General features: G+C 40.1%; 1 protein-coding gene across 2 annotated transcripts; it reads left to right on the top strand.

The window, feature by feature from the left end:
- Positions 1 to 8,521: 8,521 nt before the first annotated feature.
- LOC133900910 (sex determination protein tasselseed-2-like) lies at positions 8,522 to 11,361 on the top strand. Of its 2 annotated transcripts, XM_062342191.1 has the most exons (3): positions 8,544 to 8,834; positions 9,146 to 9,226; positions 10,280 to 11,361. In XM_062342191.1, the coding sequence occupies exons 1-3, from the start codon at positions 8,806 to 8,808 to the stop codon at positions 11,091 to 11,093; spliced, it is 924 nt and encodes a 307-aa protein (XP_062198175.1). In that variant the 5' UTR covers positions 8,544 to 8,805; the 3' UTR covers positions 11,094 to 11,361. The 2 variants fall into 2 exon arrangements, with proteins under 2 accessions (XP_062198176.1, XP_062198175.1); XM_062342192.1 differs by lacking the exon at positions 9,146 to 9,226 and having other exon boundaries at positions 8,522 to 8,834.
- The last annotated feature ends 271 nt before the right edge of the window (positions 11,362 to 11,632 follow it).

The raw sequence follows: 11,632 nt of genomic DNA, 5'->3' as shown, positions 1-11,632 counted from the left end.
GCTTAGGTGAGCCGAACTTGAGCCAACTCGAGCTTGACTCGAGCTAAGCTTAACTCAAGCTAACTCGAGCTTAAGCCGAGCTCGAGCGAGCATATGATGGCGGTCGAGCTTGGCTCGATCTTTTATTGAGCTTGAGACTAATAGAGCAAGATCGCTTGAGCTCGGCTCATTGACAGCGCTACTGACACATGACTGAGTTAGTCAGGATGAAGCCTTATCTAGATGACAACGAGATGATAATTGAAGATGACGCTTGGGTTGACATTATGGTGAAACGCAAGTGGCTGAGGTGATGTTAATCATCTCATCCTTCTGAAAGACGGTGTCGTCAATAATGTCAATCATCTCATTCTTCTAGAAGATGGTATCAATGATGTCGATCATCTTATCCTTCTGGAAGACCACACGATACAATTAGGGATTGTGTATAGCTAGGTCTATGTTCCGAATAATATTTGCTACTGAGATGGTGTATCTATCTGTGTTCTTATGTGTCATATATTTGTGTTCTTATGTGTTATATATTTGTGCGATGTTCTTATATATATATATATATCCTAAAGTGTGATGTATGTCATATCATGATAGCAGATATGCAGCAAAATATAGTTTCTCATGGGAGAAAAGGTCACACATACCAGTTTTCAAAATAATCCGTATGTGATACTTTATACAGACGAGTTTCAACAAAAACAGTATGTGACCCTTTATACACACATATGTTTTTTCAAAAAATCCGTTTATGTGTCGCTATAATACAGACGCTTATCTTATTTAGATCCGTCTGTGTATACCTCTGTTACAGATGGAGTTATAACTATATATAACAAGTTCGATATCACATATGTTTTTTTTTGAGACATAATTCATAACCATTCATAATAGAATTTAAAATCTATACATAATAAACTGTTCCGATATATATATATATATATATATATATAGGACACCTATTCTATACTCCTAGGAGTATGTACTCCCACATGCAATATACCACCTAAACAAACACTTTATACTCTTTTATCATTTTTAGTATACTCTAATACTAATTCTAAGATACTCCAATATGAGTTGTAAGAAAAAAATTCAATGTTAGCCTTTCATTTTTGCTATATACTCTTTTTTATACATAAAAGAAGTATATACGCAAATTATGATAAAAATCATGGAATTTCATAAAAATTTTCGTGGGATTTGTATTGTAGTATCTTATAATTACTAATGAAGTATATTTAAAGTGATAAAGAAGTATAACACACGTGTAAAAGTGGTATATGAGAGGTGGGAGTACATACACCCAGGAGTACATACTAGTTTTCCTATATATATATATATATATATATATATATATATATATAGGACACCTATTCTATACTCCTAGGAGTATGTACTCCCACATGCAATATACCACCTAAACAAACACTTTATACTCTTTTATCATTTTTAGTATACTCTAATACTAATTCTAAGATACTCCAATATGAGTTGTATGAAAAAAAATTCAATGTTAGCCTTTCATTTTTGCTATATACTCTTTTTTATACATAAAAGAAGTATATACGCAAATTAAGATAAAAATCATGGAATTTCATAAAAAATTTCGTGGGATTTGTATTGTAGTATCTTATAATTACTAATGAAGTATATTTAAAGTGATAAAGAAGTATAACTCATATGTAAAAGTGGTATATGAGAGGTGGGAGTACATACACCCAGGAGTACATACTAGTTTTCCTATATATATATATATATATATATATATATATATATATATATATATATATATATATATATATATATAATGTGTGCCCACTGCAGCATGCATATCCTCTCGATCGCTACAGCCTTTTGCTTCCATGCGTACGTGCATCCTTTCCATGACCCTGTACGTACGTGACTCATGTTCAGTACGTAGCCATACTTTCACTTTCGTTGTAGCTTGGTGTTTAACTACACTATTGTAAAATATGTCTTATGTACCGATTTATTATTATTAGTTCACTAAAAATCAGCACGGATAGTTTATAAAAAAAGTGGTATTTTTATCGGTTCTTTAAAAAAAAATCGGGACTAGTTATTGCTTTTCACTATCGGTTTATAGTATAAATAGACAGTGATAGTATTATTATCGATTTATATAATAAACCGATAGCAGTGCAGCTGACACAAAATTTTGATTCTATTCAATTTTTTTTCACGATTCGCATCCGCTCGTGTGAAATTCCTAAGTCCTGACCATTCCACCACCCCTATCCTCTCTCTCATTCCCACCTACCTGCCCTTATTCTCTCCTATTCTTTCACCTCAACTCGCACCTGATCTCGCTACCCTGCCGATGAATCCACCCACCCTAGCTCTCTTCCCCAACCAATCACCCTCGGAAGCCATGACCTCCACACCAACCGGAGCGGAGGAGCTTGAGTCTGAGCCTGAGCCCCTAGCCCTCCTCAATCTAGCCTGCCTTCATAGCAAACAATGATTAATCCGTTTGGAATTTGGATCTGTGCAGGAGACGCAGCGGCTTCTCAGCAAACCAGGTGCCTGGTTATTATTTTACGCGAGTTTTCTTCAAATTTTAGTGGAATTCGGCGTATGCTGTTACTGTTCTGGTCTCGTTACTCTCGCATGTGATTTGGTTTCACTTTTTTTCCTCCTCATGCGTGCAGCGCCAGGGATTAGCGCATCGCCATCTGAGGAGAACATGCGGTACTTCAATGTCATGATCCTTGGCCCTGCGCAGTCACCCTATGAAGATGTCTCCCTTTCTTTTAAGTTTAGTTGGCATATTAGGTCAACTCCAGCAGAAGAGTTATCCAGTGCTACAGTACCCCGCAAAGTACCGTAGCACTGGAAATCAGTCAACAGCTACCCTATCCGGCGCTACAGTGGTACTGTTTATAGAGGCCGACAGCGGGATCGGAGAGAAAAAAAATAGTAGTAGAAGGTAGTAAATAGGGTAGCTGCTGGAGATGAAAAAATAAGAGATGCTGTAATAGTGATAGGGGATGCTGTAATAGTATTTTTTAGTGTGAAAATTTAAGATAACTGATGGAGATGGTCTTATGGATTGTAATTTGTGTGTTTCTAGTGTTCTAATATTTGTATTGAGTTCAGTTGGTTTATTGTAATATTCACTGCTGTCAAATGATTAAATTAAAAGTGTGTTTGGTTTGATGCATCGCGTCGACTCATTTCTGATAGATTTTTATTTTTTAAAAAAATTATAACACTGCTGGCCGAAACCAGCTACCAACGAGTATTATTATCAACTTTCAAACCGATAGTAATAATCCCTGAGTATCATTATCACTAAGAAAAACTAGCTGTATCTAGTTTACTAGATAGACTATTATGTAGCAGTGCTCAGCATGACGGCATCCGTCCGTCCATCCCTATCGAGGAGCATGCAGAGCCAGAATACCATGCAACATTCAAATTAAGTCTGCATTGCGAGCAGCGAGCTCATGACGCACTCGCGCGTTGGTGTCATGCTCCTCTGGCTCAGGTGCGTTTCATGCTACTACCACCTGTCTATCTGCAGCTAGGTATCACTCCCTCCGCGTAAAAATGTAAGACGCATTTTATTTTTAAAAATCATTAAATATAAATTTTAATTATTAATTTATTTTATAATACGTTGGCAATTGTTATAAAATCAATATCATACTAAAAATATTTTAAAGTAAAAATCTATTAAAATAAATTTTGTACACTAAGTATATATACTAATTTAATTAATTATTTGTTAAAACTTATGAAATTTGATTTCTTTAACAAATACGAGGGATTACTCTGTAACGTGTTTGCAATCATGCATTGATGCACACATGAGCATGACCAGACAGGTGCGTGCAGACGGTAGCCAAGCGGGCATATATACCGTGCCGAGTCTTTAGTCTAAGCACGACTTATTTAAGATCAGGTTGTGTTGTACTTCCGTGGTCCGATAAGCATAACGGTAGGGCGGTGCAATAGGGCGATGGCAGGACAACGCAGCAAGCTGAGGCGACGGTGGGTAGGATGACAGTTGGGCGAGGGAGGGTGGTGGTGGGATGAGGCGGGGTGGCGCGACGCGGAGTGACTGGTGACAGGGTGGGATGGCATAGTTAGGTCGGACTGTATTGGCATGGTATGTTGTGGTCTCTGTTCAAGTATAACTTGGCGAAACGTGTCCCTCGGATCGCGTTATGCTTAGACTATACCTACAATAGCGAGTTTGTGCTGGTTCAATAGACATTGTCTAGTTAGCCTGTTTATTATTATGTGATATATATAGGAAAAATGCAACCCCCTCTAAAAAGTCACTTGAATTTTGACTTTCCTCCCTAAAAATTGTTTGGTTGAAACAAAAACCTAAAGGTTTGGTTTTGTGGAAAAACACCTCCAAAAATTCAATTTTTTTAAAAAAATCACAAAAAAATCTAAAAAAAACTAGAGATAATTCTAAGACCTTTTGTGAAATTTGTTTTCAAAAATAATATCCTTTGCATCATATTTCATGGAGAGAAAGTTTAAAAAAAAGAAAAATACGTAGCTCATTTATTAATTCGAGTTAAATGCATAGTTAATTATTTACTAATCCAAAAATCATGAAACAAAATTTTTTAGTCTTCTTCCATGATCCTCTATCTTCTAAAAATACATAAAATTTTGAAATAGTTATTGTAACGTGCAGGATTGAGTAAATATGTTGCAGATAGATTAATTCATAACTAATCCATAACACACTAAAATTAGTGAAACCACTTTTATTAATTTACTTAAATAATTATTTGTGTAGAAAAAATAATGGTAGACATGATAAAGTTAAAATAACATGAGTTAATAAATGAGCTGCATATTTTTTTTCCCAAATTTGCTTTCCATGAAATATGATGCAAAGGATATTATTTTTTAAAATAAATTTCACAGAAGGTCTTAGAATTGTCTCTAATTTGTTTAGAAGTTTTTGTGATTATTTTTATTTTTTTTTGAATTTTTGGAGTTTTTTTAACGAAGTCAAATTTTTAACGGATTTTTTGCAATAAAATAATTTTTGGACGGAAAGTCAAAATCTAAATGAATTTTAGGGGTTTTTTATGATCACGCTAGTTTATCGTGCCGCGCACGCGATCTCCCGTATTGCCTGACGTGTTACACCTTTCAACCGGGACATCATAACTCAAAAAGTAGGCACTAAAGTCTCGGTAGCACTCCTTTCGTTGGCCACAGATTGTATTGCGACAAAACAGCTTAAAGCCGGTCGGTCATCGGTGTTGCCGTCGAGAGAATGGGCGTTGTCACCGTCGACACAGCGGCCGGCCGCCACCGGATCCGGCTAAAGGCCCATACGCATTGGTGATACCCTTGTTCAAACTGATAAACGGATGATGACAAGTATTTGTAAACTTTTCATAAGAAAATATAAGTCAAAATTGCTATAGCAAATTAATGGTGACAACTGGAGGTAGAGAGTGGGAGAGAGTACGACCATGGACCATGGTAGTAACTTGTTTCTTCCTAGCGTTGGTCATCTCAATGTGCACGCAATAGATCCGTAGACTGTTCGTATTGTCAGTCATGCTGCAAGTTGCATTCTGTGACAAGGTACTGACAAGCACCAGTGACAGCAACGATTTTGGCCTTACAGCTGCAACTGCAATGCTAGATTTTTTTTTAAATAGTTTGCGGACAAGTCCGAGCATAACAGATTTTTAAGTTCGAAGACCAAAACGAACAATGAAGAATCACATGAAAAAGTGAAAACAAATAGTGACCGCTAGAGCAACAATATATATATCCTATCTCTTCAAGCTAGAGCAACTAAAAAAAATGAAAAAGATAAATCATACCTGGGCATTCTGGGGAAGGCGGTGGGGGCATCAAGAAATAGATATATTAGCAAGGGAGTGGATGGCGGCAATAGATTCGGTGGCGGCAGCCACCGGAGACGAGGAAGGAGGACAGGACGGGGGCAAGGATGCGGTGGAGAAGATTACCGGAGTTGATCGAGCATAAGGGAAGCTAGGGCTGATATTGAGGAGAGAAATTAAAATATTAGATATGAAGATCAGATAGTCTAAAATTTGTAAGCTGGATCTAAAATGCCCAGCTTAAAAAGCCCGAGTGGGCTATTGACTGTGAAAAAATAATCATGAAGTAAGGAGGGGTTAGCTGCATTCCCAAATGCACATTGGCCTCCACGAGATTGCTATCAACTAGCTAGCCTAGCGCTGCCCGTAGGTTATCTGAAAGCAGACAGGCCACCTGCAGGCTTAATTTGCCTAAATTCAGTTTGTTTTTATTTTTCTTTTTACTTAAGGTTGAATAATTGCCAAATCACCAATAATTTGCCCCCAGACACTCAACTTTTCAGTTTCAGTCATTTTTTATATCTGATTCGAATAGTCAAATGGTGGTTTTTTTTCCACAAGGATTTTTCATATAAAATTTGGTGACTAGCTATGTTTAATGCCTGTCGATTTCTAACTGTTGTAGTCATGTCTCTCTTCTTCCACTATATTCAGCATTGCAGTAAAATAAGATTACCAAATCATATTTTTCAAACATTGTATTAGTCTAAAAATGCATTACTAATTTAAGGTGTAATGTAAACGAAATATGGTCAAATATAGTATCAGAAAAGATTTCCTTCAAAACAAATCTACATATATCTTTCATATGTGTCTAGTCTAGATATTTAAAAGAAACCACTTATGTTTTGTTGGAGGGAGTATATCGATTCAACGATGTGATGTGTGTCATTGTTTATATTGGAGCAATTATTATATGCTACCGAATAGTGTCTCTTGTTCCCTCATATGCCATATATGTCAGCCTAACGAATTAAGAGGAATTGTTTTTCTTGAAGAAACTAACTTAGAGGAATTGTGACGTTATTCAGTGACATGGAATTTTTTCACTTGTTCACTCTAATGGTTCCTCATTTGCTCTGACTAATACATTTTGGTGTGTTTGGTTCCCCGTATCTCCTTCATCCTGGTGTAGTGGATACATAGAATCTCTAAAAGAAGTCTACTTGGTTACATACATCCACTGTTGCAGCATAGTCCGACGGGTGCAAATATACAGACTCATCCTGGCCCGGAGGATGTAGGTTCTGCATCCGCTCGCACAAACGGATTCACTTGTCAGTATCACAAAATCAGCTTCATGTAAGTAATCAATCATAACCTCAACTATTATATCTGCTCATATGATCTCAGATTCAATCAACCAAACAAGAATCCAACTCAACCTATCCAATCAGATATAACTAATCAAACACATTTATTTTTCAACAAATATAACTCTATTCAATCTGCTTATACAACACAGCTCTACAAAACATCTTCGGAGGAACCTAAACACACCCTAGAGCTTTCCATATTGTCAATCTTTTTGACCACATATATCACTGCTTCTCCACGGATCATCACAAGTCAACGAAGTCTTGGAAGCCTGTTTCTAGAGAAGTTTGATTGTAATAGACAATTGGTGTGTGTACACACGCGCATGCAATCATGCATTTCTTTTTTTCTTTCTTTTTGATGTCTTCCAAAGTTCTAGACATGTACGCATATGCCTTGAAACATTCCCATGCCGATATGAGATTTGAATGGTGTTATTTATATTTTACTGTTTAGCGGAGCGCGTATATACATAGAAAGGCTTTAAAGGTACATTGTCTTTGACACCCTAGTTTCCTGACGAGCTGTTGTGATGGTATCCCATCAGTAACCCGTCTTGTCCATGTTTATCTTTGCTCATCAGGATTATTGAGTTGCATGCACTAACAACTTCATTCAAAGTGACACACGATGTGAAATAGGAATATAGTATAATATTTTTATTTAAATTAGATCATCAGCCTATAATATTATATTGAGTTGTATGTATCAACTAAGTTCACCTGTGTTTTTCTTGACAACTTGGTCTTGATGGTCCATTCGTAACAATAATGGCACATAATGCACCGTTAAAGAGAGGGGTAGTTGGACTTTTCATTAAAAAATAATCTATATATAAACCCTCATTTCTTTTTTGGAACCGAAAGCACAGAAGAGAGAAAAATCTTCATAAATTAAAGGAGGGAAGGGGTAATCCGTAATCCACTTATCGTCTATTTTCCATCATCCTCAAAATGACCTATACTTTATCTTGCGTTCCATACCGAGCCCTGATTAGCTGGTACGTACCACTCTACCCATATTTGTGCTGGGGTAATCAAGTGAATTGACCACTATGATGAACATGCATGTACTCATGCATATATAAGTACACATAGAATCGAACTAGCTGTTGCATAAGTGGTTACCATCTGCTCAGCATCTATTCGAAGCAAGAGAGTGATAAGGGGACACATTGTGCTTTCATCCTGCTTGTTTGGTCTAATCTCCAACAACCTCTCCACAGTCCACACAATCCGGTCAAGTCCATTTTTCACACATGCACAGGCATGCAGAGCCAGCACACAGCCTTAATTAGCTTGGTTTTCTCCCTCCTGGCATGACAGATGAACCCAATGGCATGCATGAACCGAAAACAATGTATTACTATTGAGAATTAACTTACCTAGATCACCGAATTGTTCCTATAATAAATAGCGGTGGTTGGTTGCCCAGGGATGAGAGAGAGAGAGAGGGAGGTGGCCTCAGGCTCAGCTCCTCAGTTTATATATCGAAGCTCTCCACCATTCCTTCGCGCAACACTCGTACACACCGGAGCAACCTCCTCCTCTCTTTCTCTCTCTCTCACAGAAACGCAAATATACCAAATATACCAGAAGAACTAAAGGACGAACAAGAAGCACGAAAGTAGGTCGACATGGTGCACCGGCTTGTCGGCGAGGCTAGGTACGTACTCGTCTCATCGCCATATAACTTCCATTCAATTTGTGATGTTCTTGTCATGTTGCATCTCATCCGTTTCAAAATACATGATTGGCTCAACCCCCCCCCCCCCACACACACACACACAATTTTGTCCACTTTGTCGTGAAGAATCTCTTTCGAGACCTTTGCATGCGTCTCCCTCTTCAGAATATGAGACTACAGCCGGCGTGATTTTGTTGTCATCCATGGGAAGAATTTTTTTGTTTGGTTTTTCATGATGAACTAGGCTAAGCTTTTGAGCTGGTGACTTGCTCTTCATTCTTGACCTTCAGGAGGAGGGCCGCCTCGGTGATGGCAGGGGGTGCCGGCGCCGACCGGTGGCTGTCGTCGTCGGTGGCGGCGGCGAAAGGAAGGTAAGAGGAACTACTAGCACCTTCCTACTGGATAGTTTAGTCAAGGAAAAAATGATGCAGAAACTTTGGTGCTATCAAGTTCTAAGAGATCTCTCCAGGGTGTTAGATTCCAGGACCACAGGGATTAATGCAGCTAGTACTGTTGCGTCATGTGATTAATCTTAGAGATAGAGAGAGAGGAAGTGAGAGAGAGAGAGAGCTGGAGTTGTTTGGGCCCGCGTGTACGTTTGCTGGTGAGTTGGAAGCACGGCAGCTTCCAAGAACAGTGCACTGCTGTTTCCAAAGGGCAGGGCCAGCCACAGTGATGTCAGAGCCCTTTGCCAATAGCAATAATCTTTCCGTTAACCACGCGCCCGCGTTTGCTGGATTTGTCATCTAACCCACCAATTTTCTAATCTGACATTGTCTGTGCACATGCGTCACTCTTATGATCTTTGCAAATTTCCCAACATTTTATTGGCTGTTGTCAATAACTCACACATTTCAGTTGGCATCCCAATCCATGCACGAGAAAAAAAATGCAAGACTTAATTCGCACAAATGAAATGAAAAGAAAACGCAAGATTTCCTTTTCCTGGCACGTATTTTTTTCTTTATGTTCTACAGTTTGTGAATTTCTTTATCTAGACAGATTCTTTTTATTAATATGTCTATGATGCACACCTATGTTCTTTCTGGGAGCAAGGGAGAGACTAGTAGGAGCCTTATGGCTGATGATTTTCTCTATATAACACAAAATATTTTATGTATAATAATAAAATTTCTCTATTTGACATTCTTAATACTAAATTCATCTTAATTGGCTCTACTTTGATTTTTTCTAGCTCTGTCCCTGTTCTTTCTTTTATTGTGAAACTTTTCTTATGCAGTTTCTGTTCTTCTTATTAAATAATTGTAAGAGCCAGTTTGTGTCATTTTATTTGAACGAGAAGCTCAGTGTCGAAACTTTTAATACAGACCCTAATAATTTTGCATTTTCCACTCGTAAATCCTTAAATCTCACACCAAACATTTTCTTTTTTGGGATGACACCAGCCAGTTTATATTTTGCAGACTTGAGGGGAAAATTGCACTAATAACCGGAGGAGCGAGTGGGCTCGGTAAGGCCACGGCCCACGAGTTCATCCAGGAGGGCGCGCAGGCCGTGTTTGTCGCAGACATCAACTCCAAGCTGGGCGTCGATACGGCCGACGAGCTCGGCCCAAAGGCGCACTTTGTGCACTGCGACGTCGCCGTCGAGGACAGCGTCGCCGCGGCCGTGGACGCCGCCGTGGCGCGGCACGGCCGGCTGGACGTCATGCTCAACAGTGCCGGCGTAGTGGGCCCGCTGTCCGCCGGCACGTCGGAGCTGGCCAGCCTGGACCTGGCCCAGGTCGACGCCGTCATGACCGTGAACGTGCGCGGCACGCTCGCGGGCATCAAGCACGCGACGCGCGTCATGGCGCCCGGCGGCTCCATCCTGTGCATGGCGAGCATCAGCGGCATCCTCGGCGGCCTCGGCACGTACCCGTACTCGGTGTCCAAGTTCGCCATCGCCGGGATCGTCAAGGCCGCGGCCGCCGAGCTCTCGCGCCACGGCGTCCGCGTCAACTGCATCTCGCCGTACGCGGTGCCGACGCCGATGGTGGTTGAGCAGTTCGCGGAGATGCTCGGTGGCGCCGCCGACGAGGTGCAGGTGGCGGCGATCATCAGGGGCCTGGGGGAGCTCAAAGGCGCGACGTGCGAGGCGGTGGATGTCGCCAGGGCCGCCGTGTACCTCGCGTCCGACGACGCCAAGTACGTGTCCGGGCACAACCTGGTGGTGGACGGCGGGTTCACGAGCTACAAGCACATGAACCTGCCGTTCCCTACAAAGCCACAGGAGTGAGTGGCGGCAGCTGATCCCGAAGGCAGATGAGCTTGTGGTGTTGTGATTTGTACAAAATTGCACCTAACCATGAGGCAGAAGAAAGAAAATGTGTGATTTGTGATCTGGTGTAAACTGTAGAGAGGTTGTGAATCCATGGAAAGATGGTGGATTTGACTTTGGGCCTTTCCTGCGCAGCTTAGGTGGAGTAGAAAAAGATGTAGCTTTGCCTTTGCAGTGCTTAATTTCTTAGTGTGGAGAGATGTGGCTTGTGAATCCAATGTTCTTCCTAAATTGCATGTTTACTTTAGTAATGTCTGATTGTGCGATGATTCAAGCTGTTGCCTGCACAGGGGAGGATCCAGCAAAAATTTGTAAGGGGGTTAGGCTCAAGTGCTTAACACATCAAGAAAAAAAAAGGACGAAAGACAAATAGGCTATATGATCGTTATATCCCCTGAATCCCCAATGGCATCCGAGAATCTAAATTCAACCCTGGACTTGTTTAGTTGATTTGTACTCTGACAAGTGTTTGGAGTGGGAGTGCTACTGGTATTGGA

Source organism: Phragmites australis, chromosome 19 (assembly GCF_958298935.1).
Source record: "Phragmites australis chromosome 19, lpPhrAust1.1, whole genome shotgun sequence".
NCBI classification, from domain to species: Eukaryota; Viridiplantae; Streptophyta; class Magnoliopsida; order Poales; family Poaceae; genus Phragmites; species Phragmites australis.
Note: the sequence above shows the minus strand (reverse complement) of the source record. Positions and strands in the feature narration are given on the sequence as shown.

Excerpts from the sequence above, each read along its gene's own strand:
- LOC133900910 (XM_062342191.1), top strand. The coding sequence starts at position 8,806 with ATGGTGCACCGGCTTGTCGGCGAGGCTAG. Across the intron at positions 8,835-9,145 it reads CGGCTTGTCGGCGAGGCTAG|GAGGAGGGCCGCCTCGGTGA; the intron begins GTACGTACTCGT and ends CTTGACCTTCAG. Across the intron at positions 9,227-10,279 it reads GTGGCGGCGGCGAAAGGAAG|ACTTGAGGGGAAAATTGCAC; the intron begins GTAAGAGGAACT and ends TATATTTTGCAG.